The sequence below is a fragment of the Triticum dicoccoides genome, chromosome 2A, assembly GCF_002162155.2.
Source record: "Triticum dicoccoides isolate Atlit2015 ecotype Zavitan chromosome 2A, WEW_v2.0, whole genome shotgun sequence".
Lineage (NCBI taxonomy): Eukaryota > Viridiplantae > Streptophyta > Magnoliopsida > Poales > Poaceae > Triticum > Triticum dicoccoides.
In genome coordinates this window covers 737,708,146-737,723,223 of record NC_041382.1, presented here as the reverse complement: position 1 = coordinate 737,723,223, position 15,078 = coordinate 737,708,146, and the positions used below count along the sequence as shown (strand labels likewise).

The window sequence follows — 15,078 nt, the reverse complement described above, 5'->3', positions numbered from 1 at the left end:
ATTGAGGAAGGCTTTTAGATTGTAATCAAATATTGAGACTTCGTGACTAGATTCCCATAGAATGGCATATCGCCAGTTCACCACACAACACGCAAATGCCAAACTAGCACTTATAAGTAACATCAAGGGAAAAAGGTTTCGGACCCCATCAAGATGTCTGAAAGCCAGGATTAACTATCTGACTGGAAAATAACGATGTTTGGATAAGCATGACCACCCCATCCAAAGGCCACCAGGACACACCTTCTTGATTTATACTCTCTCCGTTCCTAAATATTTGTTTTTTTGAGATTTCAAATGGACTACCACATACGGATGTATATAGACATATTTTAGAGTGTAGATTCACTCATTTTGCTTCGTATGTGGTCACTTGTTGGAATCTCTAGAAAGACAAATATTTAGGAACGGAGGGAGTAATTACTGATGTGAATTCCCTTTATTATTTTGTTCAAAATTTTGCCTTATTATCACTTTCGTTTCTCTATCATTTGTTACTCTCTCTAAAGTGACCTAAAACGTCTTACATTTGTTTACAGAGGGAGTAATTTGTATAAAGTGGAACTGCAAAAATGCTGAGAATGCCATTCTTGTGGATATGTTCTACTCCCTCTGATCCAAAATAAGTGTCGTGGTTTTATTTTGGATCAGAGGGAGTATCTCATAGATTCTGGTCGATAGCTGGAAAGGCTGTGTGATATTATTATTCCTAGAGTACACAGAAGCTACATTAAACCTTTTTCTGTTCATAGGCATGTGGTTTTTCTTATATTGGTGTATACCAAACAAGCTGCTGCTTGAGTGTCACTTCTAGCAAATATTAACGATTATTATGTTTGTAATGGATGACAGTAGTTTTATAGCAATACAATATTTCAGATATTTGTTAGTTGAATATTTATGGCGGGCTTGTGTATCATGCGGATGTTCTGTAAATGCCATTGCTATCTATAGTTTGTTACAGTATCTTGAACGAGAATTCTTCTATTTGTTATTATTTGTAGGAAAGAACTAGTATGGCCAGAATTGGACCAACTGCTCCGTGATGAAGATGATACTACTGGTGCAACCACTCCTTACACTGCTGCAATACCTGAATATAGAGTTGTATTTATTGATAAATCAGATTTAGAGTTCGAAGATAAATCCTGGACACTTGCCAACGGCAACGGTGTTATTGATGCCCAACACCCTTGCAGGTATTCATATATCAAAATATCTACCTGCACCTTCCTTCTATTCAGTTATAATTAAATATTTACAATACTGCCCGTCTCGTTATTGATTGTCAAGGGCCAATGTTGCTGTTCGGAAGGAACTCCATAAACCAGCCTCGGATCGCTCTTGCATTCATCTGGAATTTGATATTTCAGGCACTGGTCTTGTGTAAGTTACTCCATATCCATTGCCCAGAATTTGATCCAAAATCTGGAAAGTTCCTCTATTGTTTGTCCATACGGTTCATTTCAGACTATTCAGAAGCATTTTGTCAGCCAAGTGCTATTTAGTGTTCGGTTTTCCAAACTTGAACTGTTGCATTTGATTTTCCCTGTGTAGTTTTGACCTTTTAGTGCAAGTTAAATAAAAGTATAGCAGCTTATATGCTTTTAAACTTCCTGCCAGGTATGAAACTGGGGATCATGTTGGGGTTTATTCAGAAAATTCTATCGAGACAGTGGAGCAGGCTGAAACGCTACTTGATCTTTCCCCAGATACAGTTTTCTCCATACATGCAGACGCCGAAGATGGATCTCCTCGTAAAGGCGGGGGTTCCTTGGCTCCACCATTCCCATCTCCTTGTACCTTACGGACTGCACTTCTACGATATGCTGATCTACTCAATGCTCCAAAGAAGGTCCTTGTGACTAACCATTCATTTTCCATTGAACTGCTATTTTTTTTCGCAACCATTTGATCGACCCTTGATTATTATGTTCCATCTCCAGGCTGCTTTGACTGCTTTAGCTGCTCATGCTTCTGACCCGACTGAAGCTGAGCGACTGAGGTTCTTGGCTTCTCCTGCTGGAAAGGTAACTTTTGTTTGAAAACCTGTATTGGAGTGTTTTTGACTGGTAGAGATATTTTTCACTGAATGGTATGCTTGCCTTATGCAGGATGAGTATGCTCAATGGATAGTAGCTAGCCAGAGGAGCCTTCTTGAAGTTATGGCTGCATTCCCTTCAGCTAAGCCCCCCTTGGGGGTATTCTTTGCGGCGATAGCTCCTCGTCTACAGCCACGATTCTACTCCATATCATCATCTCCAAAGTATGTTTCCGTCCTTATTTATTCTTCCATTTACTGCCCATGTTGCAAGATTGACCAGCAAGTATTTTGTGTGGGTAAATATTAGGTTTTTTTCTGCACAATGCTTAAATCCTTCAACTCTAACATCATGAAGTCACTTTGGAATGTGGACAGTGTCTTTAAGCTAAAACATATACTTTGTCTCCTATCATTTGTGGTCATATTGGATGATATGGCTTGCCTCAGTGACATTATATTGTGCTTATGATGGTGGGACTTCTTACAGCTTAAATGCGCCTCTGCAGGTTGGCTCCCTCCAGAATTCATGTGACATGTGCATTAGTTTATGGTCCTACACCAACAGAAAGGATCCACCAAGGAGTTTGTTCGACATGGATGAAGGTAGATTTCTCTTGCAAATTTCAGTTTTCTCCCTTGGTACAATGAGAGTTTCTTACAGTTTGATTCATTCATCCTCAATTGTATGCTTTGTAGAACACACTTCCATTGGAATATAGCGAAGAGTGCAGTTGGGCACCAATTTTTGTGAGGCAGTCAAATTTTAGGTTGCCTGCAGATCCATCCACTCCAATCATCATGATTGGTCCTGGGACAGGGCTAGCACCTTTTAGGGGCTTCTTGCAGGTTTGTTTTCTATAAGGGAATCTGCGTTCTCTTCACTTGGGATTTTATATGGCCTGTAACCTTGTCTGTTCCTTCTTTCTCAGGAAAGATTAGCTCTAAAAGAATCTGGAGCTGAATTGGGCTCGTCAGTCCTCTTCTTTGGATGCAGGAACCGTGAAATGGTACTAAATGAGACAGATTCATTTTATGGGTGTTGCTAATTTGCGATTGATGGTATTCTAACATAATGGCCATATTGCAGGACTACATATATGAGGAAGAGTTGCAAAATTTCCTTCAGGAGGGGGCACTCTCTGAGCTAATTGTCGCCTACTCTCGTGAAGGACCAACCAAAGAATATGTGCAGCATAAGATGGTGGACAAGGTTGGATATACACTAGGCGTTTTTGCTATATGTTCCTTTTCAACAGCTATAGACACGCGTCTCTGCTAGATGGTCTACTCAACTGGATTTTGTTCTCTTTGTTGCAGGCCACCGAGATTTGGAACGTCATTTCTCAAGGTGGTTACATATATGTTTGTGGTGATGCCAAGGGCATGGCGAAAGACGTACACAGGGTTCTCCACACAATAGTTCAAAAACAGGTATGCAGAAATGCCGTTTCAATGCTGCCGTGTGCTGTTGGTAGCACTGCATATCACCTTTATGAGCTCTGGAAAAAGAGAGGTTATTTTACGATTACTCCTAACACTGAACATTATTTGTTTCAGGGATCTTTGGATAACTCCAAAACTGAGCTGTATGTAAAGAACCTACAGATGGAAGGCAGGTACCTCCGTGATGTGTGGTAACAACACCCTAAGACATCGGTAGCCCTAGCGTGTAGAAGGAAAGAAGTAAAAAAGATGGCGCCTGTATGGTATGGTGGATGCCAATCCGATTGTGAGTTTTCTGCATCCATCCCATTGCCCCCGAAATTGGAGTTCATCGGTGTAATTCTTTGACATCTAACATGGTTCTAATATTTATTGTATGGATGGTTGAAAGAATAAGTGCTGTTGTAGATTAATAGAACTTAAAATGCCCCTGAGAAAATTGTAGCGGGGGGATGTGAATCATACAGTTTGAGATGAGATGGGACATATCATGTATACATTAAAGACCGCCAAGAACAAATTTTGCATCTGGTTATAGAACAAGTGTCTAGGGTACCATCATGGTGTTTGTGGTAGCTTTTCTTCCCCTTGTTTCTGGTGGATGCTGCTGTTTAACTGAGCTTTTTTTGAGATCACATGACAGTCCAGCTGAGAGAGAACCGGACTGCCCCAAACGACCAGGCGGACAGCCCGGTCACTGTCCGGCCCAAACATCCGGACTGCCCGGGAAACTCCATATCTAACCCATATCTGGGTCCGGTGGATCACGTTGTGGCCTCGTTGGAGACCACCGCATGGAAACGCAACACCGCTGTGCCGGTGGAACCCTTTAGCCTTTAGGTGGCGCCTTGCCCGCCGAAACGGAGGCCATATTTGCCTTTGTGGTTCTTGGAAATGCGCATGAGAATAGTATGAAATTGAGGATTTGGATCCGGTTGTGGGCGCGCAATTTTATTGCTTGCCTGGTCGTCCGAATTAGACAACTCTGGCGGTAGATGCTCTGATCCGTGGCAAGCTGCATCCTTTTCAGATGCCTTGGTCGTTTTAGCCCAAGGCGTACTGTGATGCACACGTCGGCGCCCCGAAACTCCTCCCACGCGCCAGGAAAATTACAGTGGACGACGACTGCAAGCCGACAGCGCATTGTGACCCTACTGACGGAGAGACAGGCGAGCGCATAGGTTCCACAAAACTAACCAGAGTCTGACCAGTAGACTAGTATTTTGTGAGTAAATTGCAACCAACTTGACGAGGGCTTGATTTGACCGGGACTGGGACACCTCCATGTCAAACAAACAATCCTGAGGTAATTTCCCTGGACCGACGTGATGAATACGTATGATTGATGGAGCATGCATGCCGCAGGCCCGCGACGTTAACTGTACTGCTGTCTCCCCCCAGTGCTTGTGAACTGCGATCAAAGTGATACTTGTCTAGTTTCCCGAGACACATCTGTTGACAGTGTGTTGGAGTACATCTTTGAAGGGTCGACAGTACTATCACCAGTATGTTCAAAGCTCACCAGCACGTAGCCTTTCTGCCTTCCCTTGTCTAGATAGCTCCATTACCATGGCATAAACGGACGCCAGGTGGTACACTAACACTTGTAGCTCCTCCTGCTGCTGCTTAAAGAATCCCCGTCCCCTAACCCTTGGTCGCCATCCTCCTACTCCAGAAATGCATGTGCAACCTCCCCAGCTGGCCGGATCCCCTCACAAAGTCACAATGTCACATTGTCGCCCCTCCTTTTCCCCGGCCGGCCTGTGAGCTGAGGGCCAGCTGCAAGTATATACCACTCCACCTACGTGCGTGCAGGAAACGTGGCGCGCACACTGATGATCGCCACCGCGCATCACAGTGTCAACGTTCAGCAAAACCAGTGCCATCTTCGGGTGTGCGTGTGTGCATGTGCCTGTGATTTTTAGCCAGCCATTCAGGCACAATGTACACGTTGGTGCTCTGAAAGTGCTGTCAAAGTTAGAGTGGACAACAACAGGCAGATCGTGAGCAGCCGACAGCGCCATTGTGATACCACTGACGACGAGACAGGCCGGTGAGCGCATCCATCGGTTCCACAAAACTGAGGGGCTGTTTGGTTCTAGGCCTAGCATTATCACACTTTACGATACATTTTTGTCAAGCTTGCCTAAGATTAGTTCATTAAAATGAAAGCCACAAATTGACAAACTTAAAGGAATCTTGTCATATTTTTTGTGTGTATGCCATGTGGGGTCCACGTGTGGTTTGCCTAAGGTGTGGCTTAAACCAAACACTCATCTAAGTTGGTCAAACTTATCTAACCTTAAGTGTGGCAATCTGGAATAGAAACGATGGTGAACACATATTAATGCTTTGAGACAGATCGAGCTAGCCCCCTCCAAGCATGCCCCCTCCACCGCGGCTCCCGGCGGCACCCGCCCCCGTCCCGGCGCGCCGACGGATGCTGCTCCCGGTCTAGTGCTGGGCTCCTGGTTCATGCCCCTGCCACCTCCTCCTGCTGGTGCCCTGCCCCGTTCCCCTGCGCAGCTCGCGCAGCTGGCGCCTCCGACGCGTTCCTCGTCGGCCCCAGATCCAGATCCATGTCGGGGTGGTCGGGGTCGGGTCAGCCCCGCTGCCTCCGTGGAGTTCGTCCCGGACTCGCAGCCGGTCGGGGAGTCTCCGCGCCACGCCCTGGTCGGCTCCAGGCCGGCCTCTTCCGCTGCGCTTTCAACGCGCATTCAAGATGGAGTCCCTCTTTACTGCGGTGGTGGGGGGTAGCTGGCCTCCCCCCGCCCTGCCGCGGGCGCGCCTTCAATGCTGGCTGCTGGCTCTGGTGGCGCGGGGCGCGAGATAGAGGCGACCAGCGGCTGGACGCTGGTCACGTCGCGTAAAGGGCTGCGCCAGCCGGACTTGCCTGCTCCGGCATTCAAGCTGCCGCCCATCCGCGTTGGCTCTTCGGGCGCTGCTGCAGGTGCCTGGTCAAGGGCCATAGAGCTTCAAGCTGCCGAGACCCGCTTCGCTGCTCCCACTGCCTGCAGAACGGGCATAAATCGCGGGGCTGCCGTAACAGTTGGAGGCCGCTGTGCTCTCTTGACTGCCCCGTCCTGCCACCCCCTCCTCTGCCTCGCCCTGCTGCAACCTCTGCTCAAGCTCCTACCCGCCCAGGCCGAGGGTGGGAATCCAGAGTGCCGGCCGTGCCCGGTGTTGTGCCGCTGCCGCCTTTGTTGCCGTCCGCCCCCTTGGCCATGGCGCTGCGGCCTGGGGATGCCTTGCTCAGGCCGGCCGAAGACTTCGTCGTCGTCCCGGCGACGCCCAAGATGCAAGCGGAGTCGGCCGTCCTCTCCACCAACGCGGCAGTTGCCTGGCTCGAGGGTGACCGTCAGGATGTCTCCTGCCAGTAGGTGGCGGCGGACGTCGCCAGGGCCTTGGGGGCTCGCAAGGAGGACGTCGAGGTGGTCAAGCACTACCCGGAGAGGTTCCTCATCCGCTTCATGCACCAACACCACTGCGCTGATGCCGTGTCCCGCGACTACCTGCCTGGCTCGGGAGTTCGCATCCTTGCGCGGCAATGGAGGCTGGAGGCTCATGCTGACAATGAAGACATGCTGCTGCACGTCCGGCTATGCCTGGAGGGGGTGCCCCTGCATGCCTGGAACGAGTACATGGTCACATTCCTCATCGGTCGTCGCTGCTCTCTGGACTACATCGAGCCCCGCTCCCGTCGCAAGGAGGACACCCGCGACCTGTCGCTCTGGGCTTGGACTGCCGACCCCAGCGCCATCCCTAAGGTGAAGTGGCTCACCCTGCCCGCCCGCGGGCACCGGCGTCGTGGGCGTCGCGGGCTTCGCCACCGCGTCATCATCCACCTGGACCTCCTTGAAGACCATTCCAAGGCCGGAGAAGATGACGACAACCCGCCGCCGCCGGACGTCGAGGAGTTCACTTGGTATAGAAAGTTTGTCGACGGCACCTACGTCCCGTCGGACAGGCGCGCTGCTCCGGCTCGTGATGATCGACACAATGACCGGCGTGATGATGAAGACCGCGATGGGCGCCGTGGCCGTGATGGTGCCCGCACTCAGGAGGGCTGGGGCGCCAGGGTGCGTCGTTCCCTTTCCCGCAACACGCGTGACCGCCAACGGGAGGCTGGCCAAGATCGCTCCAGGGACCGGTCGGGTGGCCGTCGTCACGCGGCGGAGCTCTCCGGCCTTCCCCTGCCGGCTTCTGTTCAGGCTGTGGTCGCCGGCTCGGGGCTCCTGCGTGACTCCGGATCGGGTGGCAGTGCCCTTGATCGTGCCGGTGAGCTCCTGCCCGTTCTGGAGGGGGAGCGTGATGGGAACCGTGGGCGTTCCACCACTTGGCACGGCTCTCCCCGTGGTGACCGGAGGCGCTCGCTGGAGGTTCCCGCTTCGCCGGCATCCCCGCCCCGCTCCCCAACTTCAGTGTTGTCGTCCAACCCGCGTTCCAAAAGGGTTGGAGCGCAGAGTTCTCCGCTGCTGCATGTCGACCCTGTCACGTTGGCTCTCTGCTCGCCTGGGATGCTGCTGGAGCCACTGCCCTCTCCTGCAAGGCCCCCGGGCTTCGAGGTGTCGCCCACGCCGCTGCTGCTCTGTGATGGTTCGGTGTAGCGGACCCCTTCTCCGGTGCCTGTTGGCGTGGCCCCGGTTGGGGAGGGGGCTGTGGCACCTCTCTTCGTGGACCGTCAGCCGGGCATCCTTGCCTCGCCTGGTTCATCGCCTCCCAGGCCACCGGCGGCTCGCAGGAAGACACTGGCTGGAGTGCGGATTTCCTGCAAGGGTGGCCTTTCCCTTCAGCGCATCAGGCGCTCTGGTGGCCCGACGATTGCTCTGGTGGCCAAAACTGCTGAGCGGCTAGTCGCTCGCAGCCTGGTATTACTAAGGATGGCAAGGATGTGACAGAGGCCACTCTAGATGACTTCACCGCCAAGTTCAAGGAGCAGCTACCCCCAGAGGTGATTGTGGCCATGCGTGATTTCTTCCGCCTCGACGACAAGGCCGTCAATGATGTTGAAGATGCCCTGATCGACCACGGCGGCGAAGGGGCCCTGGAGATTGCTTAGGCTCAGGATGACGCGGTGCTCCAGGGAAGTGTGGGCCTTGATGCAGTCTGATCTGCTTGTTTGCCCTGGATGCTGCCATGTTCGTATGTTACCAAATATGCCTAGTTGGCCCAGAGGGGTCTGTATCTTTTCTTCTATGTTGTGTCTGTACTCTGAACCTTGCTGTGTGCACATGGATGGATGTTGTGCCTCCAGTCTTCAAAGTCAAATGCGCCTGTCATCTTCAAGCTTGCGATGTTTTTTCACAGACTTATGCTCTTATGGTTCTGCTCAACCATGTGTGTTCCTGCCGTCTCCATGTTAAGTCAGCCCATCAACACACCATGTTGGAATGTTAGGGGATTAAACTGTCCGACAAGGCGGGCAACTGTTAGTGCTACGATTGCGTCTTCCTCCTGCCAAATTGTGTGTCTGCAAGAGACAAAACTGGATAATGTTGATGTGTTTACTGCTGCCTTTCTTGGTGGTAACAGGCTGCGGAATTTTGCGCAACGTCCGGCTGTAGGGACAAGGGGTGGATTGTTGCTGCTATGGGATGACAGTGTTCTCGAGGTCTCCGACATTTCTTTCTCGGCTTATTGCCTTTCGGCTTCGGTCCGAGTCCTCGAGAATGAGGTGTGTTTCAAGCTGACTAATGTCTACGGGCCTACGGACTATGCGTGCAAGGAGGCCTTCTTTGCTGAGCTATGCTCTTGCAAGCCACTTCCGGGTTTGGGATGGCTTGTGCTTGGGGACTTCAACCAAATATATCGTGCTAGGGACAAGAACAAGCGAAACATCAACCGAAGGAGGATTAAGCGATTTCGGGACACTCTGCAGTCATGTGAGCTCAAGGAGATCCATCTGCAGAATAGGCGGTTCACGTGGAGCAACGAGAGGGAAAACCCAACCTTGCAAGCTGGACTCCTTCTTCTGCAATGCGACCTGGGACTTGTCCTTCAACACTCATGTGCTTCATGCCCTCTCGTCATCCCTTTCCGATCACTGCCCTCTGCTGCTCGCCGACGACAGAGGGCCTAGGCGACCTCGGTCCTTCAAGTTTGAAAACCTCTCGGTGTCCCTGCCTGGTTTTGATGAGGTGGTCTCGAAGGCTTGGGCCGAGCGGGTGCGACACACTGAGCCATACCAGATTCTGTATCAAAAGCTTAAGAAAACCGCGTTGCGTCTCTCTGAGTGGAGTAAGAAGCTTTTCTCCAAGGCGAAGGTCCAGTTCCATGCGGCTCAGCTGGTGATCCTTCACCTTGACATTGCACAGGAGGGGAGACCCCTATCCCCTGAGGAGCGGGACCTCCGCTCAAGACTGAAGAGAAGGGTTATTAGCTTGTCGGTGCTCCAGAGGGCTCGAAAGAGTCAGTGTGCAAGGGTTGCAAATTTGAAAGATGGTGATGCTAACACCAAATTTTTCCATCGGCGCATTAATGCTAGGCGGCGAAAGAACCACATTCATCGGATCCAGCACGAGCATGGTTGGGTAACCGAGCACACAGAAAAAGAGAAGATCATTCATGACCACTTCCATGAGGTGATGGGGAGAAGGGGTTCGAGTGACAAAGACTTTAACTGGGAAGAGCTAGGCGTTTATCCCCATGATTTGCACGGCCTTGATGCCACCATTTCTGAGGAGGAGGTTTGGGAGGCCATCAAGGTCATGCCTTCTGATAAAGCACCTGGCCCTGACGGCTTCACGGGACTGTTTTTCAAGAGGTGTTGGGGGGTCATCAGGCATACAGTCATGAGGGTGGTCCAACGCTTTGACGCCCTTCACATCGACGAGCTCCACTGGCTAAACTCTGCCAACGTTGTTCTCTTGCCCAAGAAGGATGGGACTGAGGGCATTTCTGACTATAGGCCCATTAGCCTCATTCACTCCATTGCCAAAATCATCGCCAAAGTTCTCTCGCTCCGGCTTGCCCCACTTATAGATGGTATTGTCTCGAGCGCCCAAAGCGCTTTCATCAAGCGGCGCAGCATCCATGACAACTTCTTGTACGTGATGAACTTCGCGCGGAGGTTACATAAGTGCAAAACTCCTGCCCTCCTCTTCAAGCTTGACATCAAGAAGGCTTTTGACTCTGTGAAGTGGGGATATTTCCCGGAGCTTCTTCAACGGCTTGGGTTTCCCACCAGATTTCGTGCTTGGGTTGCTGCTCTTCTCTCGACATCATCCTCCCGCATCCTTCTCAACGGTCTGCCAGGGCCGCCCATCAAGCACGGCAGCGGGTTTCGGCAGGGGGATCCCCTCTCCCCCCTGCTCTTTGTCATTGCGATCAACCCGCTTCAGAAAATCCTTAATTTGGCAACAACAAAAGGTCTCCTTCGCAAGGTCCGGGGACGGGGGGCCGAGATGCGTACTTCGCTTTATGTTGATGATGCGTCCGTCTTTGTGGCTCCTTTCAAGCAGGACATTGACAACCTTGCAGCGATCTTGAGAGGCTTTGGCGAGGTTACGGGCCTCTGTTGCAACTTTCAGAAGAGCTCGGTCATGCCAATTAGGTGTGCCCACATTCATCTTGAGCCCATCCTTGGGAGCTTGCCGGCCACCCGTGCGTCATTCCCGGTCAAATACTTAGGCCTCCCGCTCTCGGTCTGGCAGCTCAAGCGGGTGGATTTTTAGTATCTCGAAGACAAGGCGGCCGGCAAGTTGGTTACTTGGGAAGGCCAAAACATCACAGCTATGGGGCGCACGACCCTTGTCAAATCAGTCCTTTGCTCCCAAGCGGTGTTCTCAGTCACACCGCTCATCGTGCCTCAAAGTACTCTTCATAGTCTGACCAAGATTGAACGGGCTTTCCTCTGGTCAGGTGCTGACAAGACTACGGGAGCCAAGTGCAAAGTGAGATGGGACACAGTTTGTAGGCCCAAGGAGTATGGTGGCCTGGGGGTGCTTAACTCTGAAAAATTTGCGCGTGCCCTTCGCCTTAGGTGGCCTTGGTTTGAATGGAAGGAGCCCCACAGATTATGGGTTGGTTTTGGCAACCCTTGTACGGAGGATGATCTAAGTTTCTTTTATGCCTCCACCACCATTACGTTGGGTAATGGAGCCAAAACGCCTTTCTGGGATTCTCCTTGGCTCCTTGGCCGTAAGCCCAAGGAGATCGCCCCACACATCTATGAGGCCTCCAGGAGAAAGAACTGGAAGGTTAGGGAGGCTATTAGAGGGAACACTTGGATCTTCAAAATCAGCTACAACACCGTCGTCACCGGTGACCACATTCGAGAGTTTTTTACTCTTTGGATGCTTTTGGATGACGTCCATCTTGATGAGCATCGGGACGACGACATCACCTGGAAGCATTCCAATGATGGGATGTACTCGACAGCCAGTGCTTATAAAGCTCAATTTCTTGGGTTAACCTTGTCACCAATGGATCGTATGGTCTGGAAAGTTTGGGCTCCTCCGAAGATCAAATTCTTTGCTTGGTTGGCTATTCAAGATAGGATCTGGACTGCGGACCGCCTGGAGAGGCGCGGGTGGGCCAACTGCGGCCTGTGTCCTCTTTGCTCTAGGGAGCAGGAAACGGGTGCTCATCTTCTCTTCAAGTGCCGCTTCACTATTCGGCTTTGGAGGTCTCTCGCTACCAAGCTTGGTCTTCATCACATTGACACCTCCGGGTGGCATCTTCATGGCTCCGTCCTGGATTGGTGGGAGGATGGTACTGGGAGCCACGTCCCCAACAGGAGTGCCTTGGCCTCCCTAACCCTCCTCGTCTCCTGGACCATCTGGAATGAACGTAATGCTAGGGTGTTCCGACACAAAAGTGCTCCGCCGCCTATTCTTCTTAACACAATCCTGGAGGAGGCCAAGCTTTGGGTTACAGCTGGTGCGAAGAAACTAGGGCTTATTGTATATCATGAGTAATCCGCATGTCGTGTTTAAGGTGGTTGCTGTAAAACTCTAATCTACTCTCTCTTACTTAATCGATGAGGCAAATCTTTTGCCTCCGTTTTGAAAAAAAAATGTGGCAATCTTTGGCAAAGTTAATCACAAACCAAATAACCCCTTAAACTAACGCAGAGTCCACCCAAAGATACTACGTATTGCAAGTACTATTTTTGTAATACTAAATTGCACCCAACTTGAGCTGACAGGGATGGACACCTCCATACATGTCAAAACAAACAAGTATACAATGACAATGGGACGACACCTGGTGCCATGTCCGGAGAAGAGGAGAGTTGTCGAGGACGTGATGCAGCAGCGTTCATGCAGGTGCTTGTGAATGGCGATCATAGTTTTTTCAGGACATCAAAGTATTTTTATACTTGTCAGGTTTCCCCCCGGACATCTGTTGATAGTTAGTTGGAGGCCCGGCATAGCTTTCAGAGACAGTGATCTACCGCCAAAACGTAGTAGTACTGCTTCTGTGTTTACATAATCCTTGTCCCCATGGGTCTCACACGTCCCTGCATGCATGCATGCATGTGCGATCTCTCCAGCTGACCCCCTCACCTCACATTGTCGCCCTTCCTTTTCCCTTGTGCAAGTACGTGAGCCGGGAGCTGCGAGTATATACATATACATACTCCACATACGCGCAGCAAACGTACGTGCACGCCGACACCGATCATCGCCACGGCGCATCGCGCATCGCCAACCATCAGCAAAACCGCTACCACTCTGACCGTCGTCGGCGCGGCGCTACCGTTTCCAGCCTCGCGATGGCGAAGAGAAACGGCCATTTGGAAGTTATACACTTAGAGAGCAATGTAGCATGCATAATTGCCCTGACAGAAGCGTGGTTATTGCATGCTAGAGTTGCTTTTAGCGAAGCTGCGGCGTTGCTCCCTTGCAAGCTCCATGTCTGTTCCCGATCTCCACGGCGCATGGTCAGCAATCGTTGAAACCGCCACCATACATCGACACGCCTGCGGTGTTGGTCGACGGCGTGAGAAAATTAGATTGGGCGACACCGCGACAGCAAGCGGATCGGAGCAGCCGACAGTCGAGGACAGGCGAGCGCATGGGTTCCACAAAACTAATTAACCAGACTCCAGCAAGAGATGCCGGTAGTATATTTTTCTTGGCAGTAAATTACAACCAACTCGATGGAGCCTTGATTTGACTGGGTTGGAGCCCAGGTATAGCTTTCGCTGTTGTTTTCCCAGCACCCACCCAGATTAGCGATCAACCGCTAACCTTGGATCGCGAGCGGGTACTAGTGCTATCTACGTTCAGAGCTCACCAACAGCACGTAGCCTTTCTTTCTGCCTCCCCTGTCTAGCTAAGCTCCATGACATAAACGAATCGCCAGGTGGTACACTCGCACTTGTAGTAACTCGTAATCCCGCTTAAACAATCCTCTCGTCCCCTAGCCCTTGGTGACCATTCTTCTACTCCAAAAACGTGCAAGTCCCTCCCTCCCTGCATGTGGCGACCACTCCAGCTGGAAACCCTCGCCGTGTCACAGTGTCGCCCGGACTTTTCCGTCCAAAAACCCTCTCAGCTGAGAGCTAGCTGCAAGTACATACTCCACCTACCACTAGTAGAAAAAGGGTCATCTGTCCCAGTTGGTAAAGGCCTTTTGTCCCGATTTGTGAACCGGGACTAAAAGCTCGTTACTAATGCCCTAGCCCTTTAGTCCCGATTCTTACACGAATCGGGACAAATGGGCCTTCACGTGGCCGGTGTGCCGAGCCCAGGTAGGAGGGCCTGTGGTCCCGGTTGGTGGCACCAACCGGAACCAATAGGCATACACGCGTCAGCATTTTCGGGGCTGGGGTTTTTGTTTTTTGTTTTGAAAGGAGGGAGGGGGGTTGGGGGTTTTGGGGGGTTTAATTTAGGTGTTTCATATATTGTGTTAGCTAGCTAATTAATAGAGAGAAGTGTCCTCTCTTATGTCTGTGCTTGGTCGACGCTATATATACGTATATATAGAGAGGACTAGACACGCTAGCTAGTAAGCAAATAAAGGAAACAGAAGATCGTCATGAACATATGCATACAGAGAGAAGTGATATCGACCACCTCTCCTTCTCCGAGAGATTGGTCGAACAACAAGTTCTCGTATATCTATCCGACACTACTGGCTACATATATACAATAATTATCTCTTACAATATAATCTCCTAATTATATATGAACACAGGGTCCACATAGTATTCTCCGTCTTCAGCGATCACGTGGTCAAGGAAGAATGCCGCCAATTCATCTTGAATTGCTCGCATACGATCTGGTGCTAGGAGTTCATCCCGCATCCAAAACATCTAATTTGAACAAGGGGGTCAATATTTATATATATATATATATATATATATATATATATATATATATATATGAATAAATGAAACTCAGCACAAATGATGGTAATAAAATTTGTGAATTTATTGCTTACGCACTTCATATTGTTCGTCAGAGTACCCCCGTTCACAGGTCGTGTGGCGGATGGACTCGCAAACGTAGTATCCACAGAAATCATTCCCTTGTTCCTGCCACAACCACTTTACAAGAAATAGTGGTCAATCAAACTGATAAGCAAGCATGCCAAATGGTATTGATGAAACTAGCGCTTGAATCACTAGGTGATGCGCGGAA

The 15,078-nt window shown here is 50.5% G+C and overlaps 1 protein-coding gene across 1 annotated transcript in view; it reads left to right on the top strand.

Moving 5' to 3' along the window:
• The window catches only part of LOC119356784 (NADPH--cytochrome P450 reductase-like), a 7,474-nt gene extending 3,412 nt beyond the window's left edge, over positions 1-4,062 (top strand). The window contains exons 8-18 of the mRNA XM_037623770.1: positions 1,005-1,199; positions 1,294-1,386; positions 1,624-1,855; positions 1,947-2,030; positions 2,115-2,266; positions 2,551-2,647; positions 2,741-2,890; positions 2,974-3,051; positions 3,132-3,254; positions 3,362-3,475; positions 3,602-4,062. Of these exons, the coding sequence (XP_037479667.1) occupies positions 1,005-1,199; positions 1,294-1,386; positions 1,624-1,855; positions 1,947-2,030; positions 2,115-2,266; positions 2,551-2,647; positions 2,741-2,890; positions 2,974-3,051; positions 3,132-3,254; positions 3,362-3,475; positions 3,602-3,682 (1,399 nt within the window). The 3' untranslated portion in view covers positions 3,683-4,062. The remainder of the gene's footprint in view (positions 1-1,004; positions 1,200-1,293; positions 1,387-1,623; positions 1,856-1,946; positions 2,031-2,114; positions 2,267-2,550; positions 2,648-2,740; positions 2,891-2,973; positions 3,052-3,131; positions 3,255-3,361; positions 3,476-3,601) is intronic.
• Positions 4,063-15,078: the final 11,016 nt, after the last annotated feature.